This window comes from Sarcophilus harrisii, chromosome 4 (genome assembly GCF_902635505.1).
Source record: "Sarcophilus harrisii chromosome 4, mSarHar1.11, whole genome shotgun sequence".
Classification (NCBI taxonomy): Eukaryota; Metazoa; Chordata; class Mammalia; order Dasyuromorphia; family Dasyuridae; genus Sarcophilus; species Sarcophilus harrisii.
The window spans coordinates 41,824,131-41,843,290 of NC_045429.1; the positions used below are offsets into that span (position 1 = coordinate 41,824,131).

Here is a 19,160-nt window from a genome sequence, read left to right on the forward strand (position 1 = left end):
AGCCCAAGTGTAACTGGGCACTCTGAGCCAGTTTTTTCCATCTGTGTAAGTTGATTCTCCTCCTAGTATATTAACATCCAAAAGAGGATCCATATTCCCCATTCCATTCAGTCCTGATAAACTCTATTTATACAGAGCCTAAAATTACCAGAGCACAGCCTTTACCATTTAACTCTTAGTGGTCAGTTTACCTTCTCTCTGTGTGAAGAGAGCCGAGAAGTTGTGAACTTAATAACGGCTCAAACTTGCAAACTGAAAGCTGGTGATTTGGTGTCTGTTAATGCACGGGCAGCTCTGGTGGTCAGCAGATGGGGGAGTGAATGAAGCATCAGGTGTGGTGGCAAGGCTGGGGTAGGTTCCTTTGAGTCCAGGCTGCCCCGACACTGGCCCCTGCAGAGTGGAATGGACAAGTTGAGGTGGCTGTCAGACCCTGCCTTTCTGGGTGCCCCAGAAGGATGCTGGCAAAGGGGGAGAGGTCCAGAGAGCCACATCACATGAGGAGTGATGGGAGGATTAAGGGATCATAGACTTGGCCTGCTAAGAGACATTGGAGACCGTCTAGTCTAACCATCCATGTTTGATAAATGATAAACCAGAGGTCCTGAAAGGAGGTCGCCTGTCCAAGGTCATGATGGGGAAGGTGAATGCTAGCATCAATATGGCATTCTAAGGTTTGTCAAGCACTTTACACAGGCTAACTAGTAACAGCTGAATGGATTCCAAATGTGAGAAAACATGATGTGATGTCTGCTTGTCTTCAGCATGTTGGGGAGAAATTAGACTGGCCCAGTACCTTCCCTCTTGAGTCTTCTCTTGCTACAGATGTATAACTAACGAGAACAGACCGATAAAAGGTAAATATTGGCCACGTTTAAAAACCACAGCCAGGCCAAAAAAAATTAACTTTTCTAAAGATTATCACCACTTCACAATGGAACCGGCTAGCTTGGGAGGCACTGAGCCCTCCATTACTCTTGAGTATTCATTTGGGGAAGCTAGATGAATGAACCTGTGTCGATGTGACAGAAGAGACTATTTTAGGTGGTGGCAGGTTGGATTAGAAGGCCACCAAATTTCCTTCCTTCCTCTACTTTTTCTGATTGTCTTATTTCTGGACGTCCAAGATGATAGGGGAACAAAGGAAGCTTCTCCTTTGGGCTTGCCTTGGCAGTTATGCTACAGGAAGCCAATGCATAGTAATTTTAAAGACTTACTGACTCCTAAGGGGCTGTTAATTTCTCCCACCCTCATGGCTTTCTCCATTCCTGGTTCCAGGAGACTCGAGTCCCATTATTGAGGTTCAGCAAATTTCTCTTTATGCTCCAAATTGTTGAATTATACACAATCCAAATACATGTACAAACACACATATACATATACATGAACAAAGGTACACCTCCTCCCAACACACATACACTGGATCTGCCCCTTCCCCTCCTACTCTCACCACCAGCATCCACTTAGACAAAATTATACAGTAAGGTAGTTTCATTTCATATTCCTACCTTTTCTTTTGTAGACCCTTTTCCATAAAATTCTGGATCTACCCAGGACTTTGTGCCTCCCAATTCCCAGAGCTCATTGTTTCTCCACCGACATTTCAAACTGGACTGAGTTAACTAATTTAACAAAACTAATTGGCTAGTGGTATGTTAGTTCTTGGGTTAGTGAGTAGAGGGCTGGAATTGGGAGTCAAGAGCCCATGTGTTCAATACCTGCCTCAGATACATACTAGTTATGTGACCCTGGATCAGTCACTTAGCCTTGCAGGATGCCCCCCCTTCTGTCTCTTCCTCAAGGCAACTCTGGCCAGAACTAGTTTTGCATTGGTAGAGGCAATAGTCTCATTGCAAGTCACCTGTACCAGTGAGATTACTAGTCCAATCCAAAAAAACCCTCCAAATCAAACCAAACTATAAGTCATAATAGTTCAAGTAGCTCCCTCATAGGATGATTGCTAGGATTAAAGGAGATGATATGTGGCAAACTTATTTTGTAATATATAACTCTGTAAACTTTAAACCGTTTTTTATAAAAAGTCCCAGTATTGACTACACTTTTCTTCCTACAGCCCCATCTAGATCTGGCTTGTACAGAGCCTGAGCAGGCACCTGTGTATCCAGGATCAGGTATTTTTCCAATCTCTGGAATACATGAAGACAGCCAGGATGTCCCCCAAATCCTAGTGCAGTTTGAGGACACTCTGTATATACAGACATTTTTTTCCCTTTCAGATGTTTCACTGTAGGGATACAGTCTGCGTAAATTCATGGGATCACCATATTGTAGACTGAAAGCTTGAATAGACCGAAAAGCTCATGTAATACACACCATTGATTTGACAAATGAGGAAAATAGCTCTCAGAAGGGTTGAAGTGACCTAAGGGCATGCATTGAGAAAAGCAGGATTTGAATCCAAGTCTCCCACTTCCAAGTACTGAATGTCTTACTCTGTTCCACCCTGAGTGTAATGTTGTGTAGAGATTAGAGTCCTGTGAAGAGCCTGGCTGCCGAGTCTCATCTGGGCTACTGGCAAGAGGGATGGTGGTACCTCCTAAACTCCTTCCCATTTCTGAAATTCTCTTAGGACTGAGCAGTTTGGGGCAGCAACATCCTGTAAGTCCACAGTATAATTTTTCTTATTTCTATTCAGGCCATCCTTCCTTGCCTATCTTTGTGGGAAAGTTGAGTGACCCTCAGAAGCCCAGAGATGCTTCTGCGATGCTATTAGCATGCTGTTGATGCTTTTCCCAGAGAAAACACTTTTCCCTCACTAGCCATTTGTGATTTTCCTTTACTTATTTCAAATTGAGGAAAAGATTTCTTTAAGAAAGGAAAGAAACCCCAGTGTTGTGAGATAGTGAGGCAGCAGGAGGGACACACTTCAAGGCACAGCACTGTTTTCAGAAGGATATTCCCTTTTGGTGCAGGGTAAATGAACCACTTAAATAGACATGGCTTATCTTAATAGCTAGATGGTGCCATTTCAAAGCTTTCTCTTCCCTCCTCCCCATTAAACTGATATATTGATATTGCATTAAGATCCCAGATGGATAGTAGAATTTTTATCTATCTTTAAAATATAACACATAAAAAAAACACCTGTGGAACTGTGAGTGCCTCCATGCCATGAAGCCTGAGTTCAGCCCTGGCACAGAGGTATCACCCAGTGAGAGGAAAGAAGGGGAGATTGGAATTTTTCCTCCATTGTTTGCCGTTTGACATTGATCAAGTTGCTTAAAATTGGGGAATCTCCCTTCCTCCCATTGATGGTTGAAATTTTGTGTGTAAGATTTGTTTGGAAAATGTTATCAACTTGTGAGTAGCAGGTGATGGAGTGGGAGAATCACTGATCCTGCGAACAAAAAGACCCGAGTTCCATTTTTGCCTCAGGAGTTTGAGGATTCAGTTCAGCTCACAGATATTGATGAAGCATTTATTAAGTGTCTGACTTGGGATGGGGGGGTAGAGAGGAAGATGGAATGGCTCCTACCCTCAAAGTGCTGTCAAATGCTGTCAGTCTTCAAGAGTCACCTAAATATCAGGGACCCTGCCAGTGACCTCTTGGTTCCTCTCCAGGCCATTTCCCTCGCACTGGCTACACTCTCTCCTTCCCAGCTCAACTCCTACTCTTTCCTGTCCCTTTCTGTTAAGTTCCTTGGCATTTTATCCTACCTTTGGTCTTGCCCTTGGGGTCATCCTACCAGCTGAGCTCCTATTCACATACTGGAGAAACAGCACAGAACTGTGCCAACTGGGTCAAGAATAAATTTATGTAATGTAATCTCAACTGGATCCTCACTGCTGCAAGGCAGTCCTTTCATACTTCCCTAATTAACTCACTATCTAATATCACATTTCCAAAACCATTTCATTCCTCCTTATACCTCCCATGGCTCACATTTCTTCCACCCCACTCCCCAGTCTTCTTAGTGGAGAATTTATAATTCACTGAAAAATGAATTCTTTCACAAAAAGCTCTCTCTTCTCCTTGTCACTAGATCTTAACCTGTTAGAACATTGGCTTCTGTCTTATAGAAATGGGTGGTCCTTCTTGCCAAGGTGAACCCTTCATCTGCACAAGTGGTCTCATTCCTTCTGGTCTTATCCTGCAGAGTTGCCTTTTTATTTTCTGTACTCCCAGTTATGTTCAATTTCTTCCTTCCCTGTGTGCTCATTTTCAAAAACATCTGTCTTCTCTAGCTATCCTGGCTCTGCTCCTTGACATGACTGAACTCCTTAAGAAAACCATTAATACTTGTTGGCTCACATGATCATCTCCGTGCTGATGATTTACTTATCTGCCATAATCTCTGTCCTGAATTACCTGTCTTGCATCTCTAGTAGCTTATATTGCACATCTCAAACTGGATGTCAATAGACATCCTAGCTCTAACATTCTGATGGATTGGGATAACTGACTTAGGTTATATGGCCCTTACATATCTCATAAGTAAAAATTAGAGAGCTGGACTTGAGAGCGTTAAAGGGAGTTATCTATCAGATTCAAATTCCATAACTTAAGAAATTATATTGAAAAGCAAAATGGAAAAAGACATTTTTAATTTCCCTTCAAGCACTTAAAAAAAAAAAATTCTTATACAGTTTATCATGTCTTATCCATTTATTACCACCAGATGGCGCCAAATTGCAAAAAATCCAATTTATGTTTTCCAAGACCTTGAGGAAATTGGAGAAAGTATTGGGTACTTAAGGAAAAATGAGCTAGAGAAGTGTAAGAATTTTGACCAGCAGCAAGCTAGCAGAAGAGCAAAGTAAAGAGATTTCCTCTATGTACAATAAATACTAGTGTGGTGGGAAAAATCATTGGAATTATATTCAGAAAATGTGTTTGGATTCTGTTTCTGTTACTTGGAAGTTGTATAACTTTGTATAGATCTTTTAATTCCTCCCTTCCCCATCCCCAAGTTTACTTTTCTAGGAAAATGAGTTAGACTAAGTGATCTCAGAAGAGCCTTTCCATATCTCAGTCCTCTGGGAATTTTTACTGTCCTAGACTGGTAGTTGTAGTCACTTTTATTAAACTAAAGATTCCGTGCATTATAACTAAACTCTTAACACTATTGTCATGAAACTTCTATTCGCTGATATCATTACATTTTAAACTGTGTTCCTTTGGAACTACCTTTCAACTCAAGTGTTTTCATGGAACCAATTCATTGTTAAGCAGTGCATGCTTATATTTATTGACACTCTTAACTTATCACTTCTTCCTCTTTTTACCATTTTTAGATTAATCGAGCCCCCAGCTTTGGAACTGATCAGAAAATAGATTATGATGTAAAAAAAGGAGTGTTGCTTAATGCCCTGAAGTTACTCAACATCAGGTAAAAAATAATTCTTTCCTTCTGAAACTTTCATTTTTCTCTACATTTGGCACAAAAGGCCATATTTTCAATTTAATTTCAGTTGGAGTTCATCTCTTCTTTCCTAAATCCTCAGATCTATCAGTAGATGTAAAACTCTGTCTACTCCATCTCAATACCAACTTAACTTCCCCATTGTGTCTTTATGCTATTTTGCTAACTGTTTCAGTGAATATTGTTTAATGACTGATTGTATTCACAAAGAGAACTATAGAGAGAGGAGGGGAAAGAGTATGGATAGTAAAAAATAATTTTCTTGCTTATATAAAACATAGAGATATGAAGCGATTTTAGGTTAATAAGAGTTTGCTGCCTCAATATTTGAAGGGACTAGCTTGTAGAAGAGGAAATATTCTGTGTAAATTAAATGGGCAGAATTAGCACCAGTGAAGAGAAGTTCAGTAGGATTAAGAGGCAATATCTGACATTTAGATGTCATAGATCTAATGGGCTTCCTATTCCTAGAGAAGTTTAAACTGAAAACCGAATAGCTATAAGAGATTTGTGTATTAGGTATGAATTTGACTCTTAGTGACTCTCTTAGAAAGTCTTGTGTGGTTCAGAGATCCTGTCATCCATCTATCTGACTCTCACATTTATATACCAGAACAACTATAGATACTCCTGAACCAGTGCCTTATTTTTGATCTCTGCAAAGCTACTATCAAAGCCAACTCCTTGGTTATACAAGGGATTTTTTAAGTGTCTGAAGCTGGGAAGGGATCATTCTTTAAAGGAGACAAGTATAAGACTTTATTTGGGAAAACTTCCTATTTTGTCTTACCAAGCAAGACCAAACTGATAAATATGTGAGTTAAAATAAAGTGAAGGAAATAACAAAGAACAGTTAATTAAAAAGGAATTATTTTGGGGGCAACTAGGTGGCGCAGTGGATAGAGCACCAGACCTGAAGTCAGGACCTGAGTTCAAATTTGTTCTCATATACTTAACACTTGCTGGACAAAGTCACTTAACCCCAATTGCCTCAGCAAAAAAATTAAAAATTGTTTTTCAATTGTTTGCCAGATATTATATTTCAAAGGTTCTTAATCTGGGCGCTGTGGATAAAGGTCAAGGGGTCTCTGAGCTTGGATATATAAAAAAAGCATTTTTATTTAAATTTAATTTGTTTCCTTTGTAACATTATGAAGTTTATTTGATGCAACTTACTTTATTCTGAGAAAGGATTCAAAAAAAATACTGACATTTTCAGTGAAGAAATTCTTTGAGCAGGTATGAATATTATTGTCTTCTCTATTCTTTTGTTAGCAAAAGCTTGCCTCACCTTTTTAGATTAACTTAATTATATGGTCATTTTTTAAAATATGTGTTCTTATCTTTGCCAGAGAAGCAGGAGAGATAGTGTAATGGATTAGAGGACTGGTTATGGAGTCAGAAAGATGAGTTCAAGTTGTGACTGTGTCAACTTAGGCAGATCATTGAAACTAAACTGAACTATAAACTAAGATAATAAGTTACAAAAAGTTGCTAGTCTGTACTAGCAAAGGATGCATGAACTGATAAGTCTAGACAATAATAATAATTCTCTGTGAGAGTGGGGCCAGGACACTGATCTATACCACATTCCACTCTAGGGTACACTGTATGTTTTCCTAAGGTTACAGTGTGATTAGCATGGGTTATAGTATCCACATGCTTGGTGAGTATGCTTTGATCTGAGTGCCTTTATCCAAGTTGGCATTCCAAGGTGGCATTTAAATCTGGTTAAATCAGCTCTATAGCCTTCTTCACAGCATGAGCTTTTGATGCAAGAGAGGCTCAGATATAGTGGCAGCTTCCTTTATCACATTTTCTTAATTTTGTCAGCATCCAGAGTCAAGTTCTTGGGTAGAGACTGGACAGACTTCACTTTCTCCTCTTCCTTGGAAATGGATATTTCTTCTTTCATCCGTTTCTCATTCCCCTTCTCCATAGGCTTCACAGTCCAAAATCACCAGCAGATCATTGTAATATGTTCAGAAGGCATATCTGGAGTGCTCCTTGGTTTTTTCGTATATCAGAGTATGCTTTGGGCTAAGTGTTTTTCATGAAAACTGGAAGGGAGCTTTGTAAAGGAACTCTTGTTAGCTTTAGCCTTCTGGTAGATACTGAAGTTTTCAGAGAGAATTGGTTAGTTGTGCCTTCTCTTTGCCATCTGTTAACATTTTTCCTTTTGATACTGACCCATGCACCTATTTCTCTTAGGCCATTTCCTGCCTCTGACAATTAAAAAAAAATATTTTTGTTCTTAACCTTCCTTGCCAGCTCTTGGTCTTTAAAACTTTAAAGTTCTTTACATTTTGCTTCTGATCAATGTCATGCAATTCCTCTTTGTTTTTGTCTTTGCTTTCATTGATTTTAAAAGTTCTACATTGGTCAGGGAGTGCCCTATGTATCCATACTGATGGGTAGCACCATTCTCCTCCCTCCCACTTCCTATTTTCTTCCTCATAGCAGTTATTTTCTTTGTGTCTGTAGTATTTTATTCTTGAGAGTTTCTGATTTCTCCTGGACTGATTTTTCCTATAATAATTTTTTAAAAAGAACTATATAGATGAATACATATTTTTTTTCTTGCATTGGCCACTAGAATTAAGTAATCTTTCTTTAATATTTTCTTCCAGTTACATTTAAAACAATTTTTTATATATATTTTTTTAAAACTCTGAATTCTAGATTCTGTTCCTTATCCCTATCCCCACACTCCATTAAAACATCACATGTGAAGTTATGCAAAACATTTCTATAAAAGTGATTATGTGAAAGAAAGCATACATTTTCTCCCTAAAAAAACCCTCAAGAAAAATAGAGACAGAGAAATAGACAGACAGACAGACACACACACGGAAAGAGAGAATTAGAATATTTCAATATTTAAAAAACAATCAGTTCTTTTCTCTGGATATGCATAGAATTTTTTGTCATACGTCCTTTAGAACAGTCATGGATTATTGTATTGCTGAGAATAGCTGTTATTTACAGCTGATCCTTCCAGAACATTGCTATTACTTTGTCCACAGTACGTTTCATTTTTGCTTGAGTTCATGGAGGACTTCCTAGGTTTTTCTGAGAGCATCTTGCTTATCATTTCTCACAGAAAATCATTCTGATAGAAAATAATAGAATTAATAGAACATAGGATTTAGAGTTGGATGAAACATTAGAGGCAATCTACCCTGGAGGTAATCTACCCATCCACCCTATCTTACAGATGAGGAGGAGGCTTAGAAAGTTGAAGTGATTTGACCAAGGTTAATGGGTTTTTCATGTAGTCAGTATCACTCATAGGATATGAGATTGTAAGAGACCATCTGGACCAAATCATGCATGAAGTGGTCATCCACGTGATCTGTCTGATCACCTTCAGTGAGGGGATAATTATTGTATCTTTAGGTAGCCCACGATACTTTGGTATGACTGGTGTAGCATTAAATCTGCTACCTTGTCATCTACACCAATGTAACTTCTCTACACATTGTAACCAAGCAAAAGCTATTTAATTCCTGTTTCACATGGCAGACCTTCAAATACTAGATTAGAGCCAAGTCCTTCTCTTCTTCAGCCTAACTACTCTCTTGACTTAATTACAGACTTGAACTAAAGGCTTTCTTTCACTGTGCCTTTGTCTGGACACTAAAGATTATGAACATTCTTTTAAAAACTAGGGGGGCCCAGGACTGAGAACAGTGTTCCATGTGTTGTCTGTCATAGGGTAGAGTACAACTCTTAAGTTCTCCAGAGGTCCTGAAAGCTACACATCACACAAGCGTGTTTGGTTGCCATATTACACTGTAGATTCATTGCACCCATTACCCACTCTACATAGTCTGAATATGCCTTCCCCAAATTGTAGTGTTGAAGATGATTTTTTGAACCCAACGATATGACTTACATTTGTCTTATCTCAACTTCATTCTTGTATATTCAGATCCACACTGTAGTCTTTTAAGATCTTTGGTGGATTCTGACTGTCATCTATACTAGCTTTTTTATCTATGGGTTTACTGACTCCAAATTCTAGGTCTTTTTTTTTTTTTTTTTTTTTTTTTGCTAAACTACGCTGTTGTTAGAAAGTAGAGGGAAATTTTTTCCTAAAGTTACTTTTTGTATGGCACAGTTCTCAACTCAAATAATATTTTCTTATAGCTATAACTTTAGAGCTAGAAGAGACCTAAAATGATATATTCTCTCATCCCTTCTTCTCCCCTTCCATTGTTTTTTAATAGGGGCAGAGACAGATTGATAAAATTGCTTTCTTCAATAAGCCCAAACAGGAAGCAAGAGTCAGAGGTGGGACCTTGGAGTTGGTCACCTCAGTTGAACAGGGCATTGTGTTAACGAGACCAGGGATGCCTAAATCTTATCTCCCCACCTAGATCCAAAATTTTGCTAAGACTGTGTCCTATGCAGTGCATCCTTTGTCTTCTTGATAAGGAGTTTTAAGATGCTTCATATGTTCAGTCAGCACTTTGTTTGAAGGTTATGGGCTCAGTTCCTATGAGCACCATTTAACTTTTCAAAGTGAGGCTTCTTTTTTCTTCCTTGGCTCTATTGTCTTGTCTTTTCCAACCATTCTGTATACCATTGCCAGACTAATTTTCTCAGATCCACTTAGAGTAGATTACTCTCACACCCAAGAGCCTGGTCTAAATCTGCTTTACCACAGTAGGTCTAAAATCAAAGACCCTCCATGATCTACTCTTATTCTATTTGTCTAAGTCTTTCTAGTTACTTCCCACTGGTTCCAGTTGAGCTTGTTACTGTACATGTACATCTGACTTTTTTCTTGCTGTTCCTCTCTGGGAATACCTCACTCATTCCTCTCTGGGCATCCATAGCCTCCCCTTCAAGACTCTTGCTCATCTCTCCTTTTGTTGAACTGTTTTGTGCTGCTTGTTATGTTGCATACTCATTTCTCATTTCCTAGATCCATAGATCAAGGTTCAAGGTTTTGTTTTTTGTATTCACACCTCCTCTGCTCCAGTGTTTGCCAGTTTTAGACTAAATAGAATCTTCCAAAATGCAGCACAACTCCTTATTTTATGTCACTAACATATACTGTTAGCAGGGAAAACAGAAAATAATGTATATTGCTGAGTGTGATCTGTGTCCCCTGTCTTATTGATCTTCAAAGGTAATGGTAGAGAATTAGAGTCTTAGGTGATACAGTATCTAGAACACTGGACCTTGAGTCCACCTTGCCTGGTGGATATCCTTTGACAGAGGTGATCTTTGGCATTTTCTCTGTCTCCTGGGCCTGGGATGCTCTTCCTCATCTTTTGCCTCCTGGATTCCCTGACTTCCTTCAGATCCTAAAAATCCTGAAATCCTGCTTTCTACAGGAAACTTTTCCCAACCTCTTAATTCAAGTGCCTTCTTTCTGTTAATCATTTCCTATTTATCCTGTGTATAGCTTGTTGGTACATCAATGTTTACTTGTTGTCTTCCCCATTAGGTTGTGAGGAGCTTGAGGGTAGGGAAATCCAGTCTTTAGGAAAGTTAAGATATCCCCTTCATGATGTCAATGGCCCTCTTTGGGAATGAAGGAAAAACAGCAATAATGATAGAATTGATAAGAATTTTTGAAATAAAGAAATAATACCCACCCAGAATTGTTGTCAAGATCAATTGAGATAAGTTTGCAGATTTCAAGGCACTATAAAATTCTAGCTAATAATAATAATAATAAATGCATGTAGCAGTAGTTATAATATAGCAGACATGAAAGACCAATAGGTGATTCATGGGGACCCTGTAAATGTTAAAGCACCTAGAAGAGAATAAATCTTCTACCCTCACCAGGTTTGATCCTGTGTGGAAAATTTATGAAAGGGCAAGAACCACAAAAGGTGAGTTGGTCTGATGGACATGGGGAAGTGAGATCATGGAATCCTTGGATTGTATGTAAAAGAGTTAGAAGGGACAGAACATTTGGGAAATGTTTGGTTTTGTGATAGGGATTCCCAAGCTGAAGGAATATTCTTTTCTCTTCTCCTTAAGTGGTTTCCCAAATGTCTTTTCTTCTGTTAGGACTTGTTAATAGAGGTCCTAGTCCAGAAAGGCTGTTTTCTATCTAGGTTCCTTATGTGCTGTAAGCTTCATGAGAGCAGGAGCCTGCTGTGCACACAGCCCAAACTCTGATCCATTTGGATGATCTAGCAATTGTTGAATCCCTGAGTTTCATCTTGCCTTCTCCTAGCTCTGTGTGCTTGTACAAACCATGTTCCATTCCCTTCCTAGAATAAATTCTTTCTACATATTTTTATGATGACTTTATTCCTTCTATGATCAGTTCAAGCCCCACCCCTCTGTTCTTCCTTCCCTTATCACCTTCCCTCCTTGATTGACTGATCCCTCTCTTTTTTAATCCCGATCACTTAAAATATCATAACTTATATTGGTGTCATTTGCTGTGATTATGGTGTCATTTATGAAATGGTAAATATCTTGAGGTTCAGGATTATATCATTAAAAATATTTGTATGAGGTCCTCAGTTTCTAGCATTTTGCTGTATACACAGTAGGGCTTAATAAACATTTTTTGAAGGAAGCAAAGAAGTATAAAAGTTAAGTTGACCTCCTGAGAATTTTGCAATAAGATTTTTTAAAAAGACCCACTACAAAATAATTTCTTTGTTGGGCTTAATAGATCATTTAACAGTAAAAAATCTAGTCTACATATGGAAAATGAGCAGAATAGCATTTGGGACCAGCAGAGTGGGGATGGGGCGGATGTCAGCAAAGATCACTAACCAGGATGGAGATGGAGTTTGAGCCGCTTGCTAAGTTAGAAGGGAAGAAGGAAAAGGCCAGGATGATGGATGGTGTGGACCAGGACTTGAGAACTTATATAAGTAGTAAGAAGAAAAGGGTGATAAGCCTGTATCATTGGGAAAACTTTGGGAAAGACTATGGGATGGTGCTTGAGATGAAGACCTGGCCAAGCTGTAGACAGAAAGCTATTGTGACTTTAAATATAAATACTCCAATAAATGTGATGTCTACTTAATTTTCTCATTAATAGTGTACTAAATTTGAGGCCTGCAAACCTATCTGTCTTGTTTCTGCCAAGTGACTGGAAAAGAGAAAATACAGATGTTCAGCTCAGGAGAGTTATTTCTAGGAAAATCACTCTTCTTGGTAGAAACCCTCGATGGTGAAAATTTAGATATTTAGGAACATAAGGAACTGATCATCCACGTTACAGCCTCACATACCTTGTTACATAAAAATACCTATATTTAGGACAGTATTGAGAATCACGCCATTTAATTTCATTCTGCTTTGTGAGCTAAGTATCAAGAGAGATGGTAATTACATTTGTGTCTAGAATTGCAAAAACACAACATGCTCTAAAAAGTCATTAGAAGCCTAGGTAGTGGAGATATAATTTCCACAGAAACTATCCCTGGTTGTGTCCCTATGTGTATTTGTTTGATTTCCATTTCTCTTCTGTTTATGTTTCTCAACTTTGTCTTTTTAATTTCTGGGTCATTTTTCCCCCCAGGGATGCCTTTGCACTTTAAAGTTGATATTTTTATGGGGATATGTTTATTTTATTTGTGTGTATCTGATGTTCGCTCACTGTTTTATTCTGTGAACTTGTTCTTTCTCCTGTCCCCCTTTTTTTTCTTCCTTGTCCCCTTTCTGCCTCTGTGTTCCTCACTGCAATATGTTCATAATATGAAAGAATTTTGATTAATGTCCATGTGCCCATTTTCTAATTTAAAAGGCAGTTGAGTTGAATGTCTAAAATTTCTTTCTCTGTTAGAAGAAGGTGTTTTTTTTTTTTATCTGTTGATGTGTGGTCCTTAAGTGACTTGTGGATCAGTAACTGACTAGAAAACAGGTTCATTCCCTCCAGTTTAAACTCTCCAAGGGGTAGCTCTGTTTTAGAGATTTAAACTGGATGGTTTTTCATTCAATCTGTGCCATCTAAATTTGACATCCTCATATGCTCGTGGTTTTGTTACTGTCCAAATACCCAGTATGTTGCCCAACTTTTGCCCCCTGCCCCAAGCTAATCCCCTGGTTAGCTGTCTGTAGTCCATTGGGATGCCCAAGGGGAATCTCAGTGTTGTCCATCATCCTTGTGACTGGTTTGGCATTTGTGGGCATGATGAGCTGCCATCCATTCCTCCACTAGCCCTGAACTTCTGTACAACCCTGTCCTAGAATTATGTAAGCCGAATCTGCATGCCATCCCTCCAAGTTGTGGTCAAGGTAAACCCATGCTCTGGGTGCCTCCTCCTGCTCTGGTGACATGTCCCAAGTCTTGCAGACAGGGCTGTTGTGTGCCCCATTGAGAGTTGTGCAGCCCAGCTCTCACCATGAATACTTTTAACTTTTCTTGAAGCTCAGACATCACATTGGCAAACAAAAACCCCCAATATACCATGTGTACTTTGGATCCCAATTCTGTTTTTTAGCATCAAAGAGCTAGAAAAATAGGTGGTGTACTTTGGAGAGATGAATCCCTCACAAAATACCATTGTGACTGTTCTTTGGGCATTGGCTCACTTGATTTCTGTTTCCAGGTTTTTTCTCTTCAGAGTTACTGAAATACATGGCTCCCCACTGCTCTTACCAATAAAATCACAGGTATGGATTCTATCCTGACACACACACACCCAAAAAAGGAAGCAAAAACCCTGAACAAGCATTCCTACAGTCAATCTTTTAAGGTGATAACGTCTTCTTCATGTTTTAGGACAAGTGACAAGAGGAGAAACTTGGCTAAACAAAAAGCGGAGGCGCAGAAGAGACTTTATGGTCAGGGTTCAATGAAAAGGCTCTCGCCAGGCTCTTCAGACTGGGAAAAACAGCGACACCGACTTGAGCGGAGGAAGGAGGAGTTGGTATGAATAGCTTTAACCAAACCTGATGCCCCTTAAACCTCCTGGTGAGCGTGCTGTGTCAGCTTTCATTTGTGACATTTCTTAATTTCTAGAAAGAGAGACTTGCCCAGGTTCGTAGGCAGGTATCCAAAGAAGAGCATGAAAATCGGCACATGGGGAACTACAGGTAATGTTGCTTCTGCTTTCTTGTGTGATCAAAAGGCTGAGCTGGGCTTCAGGTCTTGCCTTGGGATGTGGGGCAGGAGAAAGTTGGGAAGTCTTAGCTCTATTTGATGTGTTTTTTTCCTCTATTTTTTAAACTCCTAATTTCCTAATTTTTTAAAACTTTTTTTTAAAAATTCCAAAATACCTCTTTAAAAATTTACTTCCTTCAAGTAGCAGGGGAACTAGAAAGTATTCTCAAAGACTTTGGGATATGATCCTGTGGTATCCAGGAATCAGGGGGTTCTGGGTTGGCTTCCCCTCTGGTTTATTCTATTCTGGTCATTGTTTGATTGTGCTGTGTTGTATTTGACATTCAGGCCGTTGTGTGGCTAGTCACTGACCATGATTTCTCACCCCAAGAGCTAAAAGAACTCTGCGAGTTCCTCTAGCTCGGGCTCTTCTTCTTTTAGATGACTGCCAAATGGGAAAGTACCTTGATTAATGTGACCCTGACTGCACATTACCTTTGTCCCTTATTTATCTGATGAGGTCTCTGTGTTACAGGGCATGACTGAAATGACTGAAAAATGTTTTATAGAAAAGTGTTAAGAAGCCGTCTTCTGATTCTGATGCCTTACTATTATCAATTGTGTTCCAATATACAATTCTGGTCTTATTTAAAGGCTTAACTGAAGGGGCAGCTAGTTGGTGCAATGTATAGAGCACCAACCCTGAAGTCAAGAGGACCAGAGTTCAAATCTAGTCTCGGACACTTCTTATCTGTGTGATTCTGGGCAAATCACATAACCCCAATTGCCTCAGTGAAAACAAAACAAAAAACAAGCAAACAACAACAACAACAAAAAGACTTAACTGAAACAGAAGCCCCCTTATCTTAATCCTTCCCAGGAGTCCTGATTTCATCACTGCACATATGGCTTCCACCTGTACAGGTCACAAGCTTCATTATCTTATCATTTTTGATGTTGTCTGTGTCCTCCCATAATTCCTCCAGAGAGCAAGGACCCATGCAGGACATTAGTGACCTTCTTCTGGGTTTACCTGAATCACCTTAGAATAAGAGGTGGGAAATGAAAGGAATTGTGCCCCTTGAATGTGCAGCAGCACAACTTGATGGGGAGAATATTTGCTACCAGAGTCAACTAGCTAAGGCCAGAGGTAGATGAAGTAGGTAGACCTGGGCAGCTTACAGCACCCTACTTAGTATTTTACTTTTCGATGGAAAGTGTGCTTTGCCTAAGCCTTGTTTTTTGCTCAAAGAGCCACCTTTATAACATTTAAAATTTGTTTAAAATGCTGCTTAGGCATTTATTATAGGCCTTTGAGAAAGGCAGGGAGAATTAATTCATCCTTCTCCTCTGCTCCGTTTACTCCCATAGAACCAAAAAGGCTTGATAATTTGGTTCTTGACAGCCAGTGCAGTGTAAAAGGGCTTTGTATAGTTCTCAGAATAAATCATGGCAGCACCTGGTTGGTGATATATCAAGGCCAAAGAGTGACATTCCCTTGTGATGAGGTGGATTTTGCCGTTTCTTGCTGTTCATGTCCCCTACAGAGACACACATGCAGCTCTCTGTCCACAAATATGAAGAAAGAGGAAAGAAATTCAGTGGCTGTTGGTGCAATGAGTAGAGCAGCAGCCCTGAAGACAGAAGGACCGGAATTCAAATTTGGTCTCTCTTCCTAGCTTAACACTTCCTAGCTGTTCATACTTCAGTCAGGGTGATGAGGATATTGTGCAGTGGTCAAGGGTTTCCCCTGGAAGTGAATGAAATCAGCTTGGACAAGGCCAGACATCAATACACAATGTCTGACAACAGCCTTGGTGCTTAAGGACAAATGTGAGGATTTCCGGTCCTTCCTCAACCTTGGCTTGGTGAGGAGTGTGGCAACAGCTGGGGATTGATTCTTGACTACTGGGTACCAGTTCAGGAGGGGAAAGGACAAGGAAGGAAGATGGCCACTGTCAAAAGGTAATAGGAAGTGGAAGCCAAGAATGGGATGGAGGAAGCACCCTGTATTGTAGCATCCAAGCCTTAATGCTCAGGTTTATTAACAATGATAACTTGGGAAATACTTTTCCTCCCACATCTTTCTGTTGTCATTCATATTTATAGATAAGGAAATTCTTGTCCAAGATCATACATTGAGTAAGCATCTTTGATAGCCTAGAGCCCAAGTCTCCTGACTCTCAAGTCCATTCTTTCCATTCCATCATGCTAGCTCTTTCATGGTGGTGTGGAGGGAGGGAGAGGGAGCGGGAGTGGGAGAGAGAAAGAAAGGGAGGGGGGAGGGAGAGGGAGAGAAAAGGAAAGGGAGGGGGGAGGGAGAGAAAAGGAAAGGAAGGGGGGAGGGAGAGGGAAAAGGGGAGAGGGAGGGAAGTAAGGAAGGAATAGGCATACATACACACACGGAGAGAGGGAGAGAGGGTGGGAGAGAGAGGGAGATTCATAAAGAGAGTTGGAGAGAGAGACAGATTTAGAGACAGAGAGGGAGAGAGATGGGAAAGTATGGAGAGAGAGAAAGGGAATCAGTTTGGATCTAGAACTGCATTGTTTGGGGGACATTCTGGAGATGCTAATACCTGTGTGCCCCTTAAGGAAGATGGAAGTAGGAAAAGGCCCCCAATACCTCTGGAAAGTTGATCATAATCACAAATCCAAGTCCTTGCTCTGAGGACTAACTGGCATGTGGGACAACAAAGCTTCTGAGATTGTTTTTAAAAGTCTTGTTCTCTCCTGGCTGCTCCAACCCTCTTGAATTAGCTATGTGGAAAAGTCTTTCCTCAAAGAGCAGGCAGAGTCATTGATCAAGTCATTTGCTCTGTGCTAGGCTGCGCCCAGATCCTGAGGCTACAAAGGCTGGCCTTCAAGGAGCTTACGTTCTGTCAGAAGACAGAAATGGCATTTAAGAAGGCCTTGGTCCTTTTATTCCATTACTTGATCTGACATTTGGTCAGAGGAGAGCACATGGAGACACAGAATATGTGTGGAGCAAAGTGTGTGGAAAAGGGAACACAGTGCAGTGGGAACTGACTCTAGAGTTAGACTTTGTGGGCCAAAAGCCTGCTTTAATGCTGATTACCTGCCTGACATTGGGCAAGTCATCTGTTCTGATGTCTACAAAATAAGGGGGTTATAACAGAATACCTTTCAGGTACCTTCCAACTGTAGCATAATGATTCCTTGAGCTGATGGGATTTTCTGGGGGTGGGGAAAGGTAAGCCATTAGATGCTGTGAGAGGCAGAAAAGACCCTAGGGTCTTGAACATGGTGCTTGAGTTAAGTTTTGAAGGAATGTAGGAATCCTAAGAGGTAAGGAGGAAGGAAAAATGCTTTCTGGATCTGGAAAACAGCCTATGAGATGGGGAATGGAATATTTACATGAGGAATGATGATACAGTATTTAATGTAGAAATTGGATAGTAATAAGTCACAAATTTAGAAATTGGATAATGGAGTCAGATTGTGAAAGGCTTTGAATGCCAGATAAGGTTATATTGATCCTGGAGGTAATAGGGAGTCACTGAAGCATCTTGAGCAGGGATATGACATGGTCAAACCTGTGCTATAGGTATATTACTTTGTTATCTTTATAGAATATGGATTGGAGAAGGAGGAGCCTGGAGTCAGGAGCCTGGAGACCAATTAGGAAGCAATTAATTGTGAAGTGCTGGGGACCAAACTAGGGAGGTGTCCACAGGAGAGATGGTGAAAATGAATGGAAAGTGATGGAGAAGTGTAATAGACATCTCTCACCAGTTAACATCTGATGAGGGAGACTGAAGGATTAAGAAAGGCTCCAGAGTAATGGCTTCAAGTAGAACAAATGAGAGAGCAAAAAGGTTAGCATGATTCCTGAGGTGATGGGAACTCTGGGAGTTCAGCAGGACTCTTTTGCTCATCACTGCAGATGGTCCCTACTACTATCATTTATCCATGAGGGCCCTGGCAGGAATCTGCCCATTGTTGTACCTGATTTAAGATGTATTGGATCATAGAAGTAGAACTTGTTACATCCTCCTACGAGCCTATTGTTAAAACAAATGGATGTTAGCTAGAACAGCTTTATCAGGATAGACAGATACCTATATAATCGGCCTGCCTAGGGAAGGGACTGCAGGCAAATGAGAACAAAGACAAAATTGTAAAAGTATTGCTAGAACTATGAAATCCAAGTGTAGGTCAAGGATTCCAGAAGATACTAAGGGCAAAAAAGAGCCTTTTTTAAAACATATATAGGTTGCAATCAAGAGGCAGTACAATAAAGGGATGAGACCCATTTGGGAGTCAGTCTGGGAGGAGAGGAGAGTGAATTTTTTGCTTCCATTTTCAAAACTCAGGATAATGGTTTTCAGGTTGATGGAGTTGGTTTCATAGAACCATCCTGGAGTCTTTCCTTCCAAATCCCACCCTACTTCCTTGGAGCCTTTATGATCCTATTAGTGGGAGATTTTCAATTTATTTGGACAAATGTTTCTCGCCTACCATGTAGAGAGTACTAGTTTCCAGGAAGGGATATAGAGCTTAAAAATGTTAGTCTCTGCCCTTGGAAAACTGAGAGCCTGGTTTGGGAGAGGGGAGGCAAGGCATAAACACCTAAAGAAATGTCACACATGTTAATGTGTGGAGTGTGATCAGGCCAAGGTGGATGTAGACAGAACTTGGGGAAATTTGAGCAGGAAGGGGGAGACTTATAAAATGGATGATGGAGGGAGACTTCATGGGGAAGGTAGTATCTGAGCTGGCTG

General features: G+C 40.1%; 1 protein-coding gene across 7 annotated transcripts in view; it reads left to right on the forward strand.

The window, feature by feature from the left end:
- Positions 1 to 19,160, forward strand: part of TTLL7 (tubulin tyrosine ligase like 7) — a 243,062-nt gene that overhangs the window by 102,337 nt on the left and 121,565 nt on the right. For all 7 annotated transcript variants that reach the window (XM_031936758.1, XM_031936756.1, XM_003767351.2 and 4 more), the window contains exons 10-12: positions 5,254 to 5,348; positions 14,098 to 14,245; positions 14,338 to 14,411. In XM_031936758.1, coding sequence (XP_031792618.1) covers positions 5,254 to 5,348; positions 14,098 to 14,245; positions 14,338 to 14,411 — 317 coding nt within the window. The remainder of the gene's footprint in view (positions 1 to 5,253; positions 5,349 to 14,097; positions 14,246 to 14,337; positions 14,412 to 19,160) is intronic.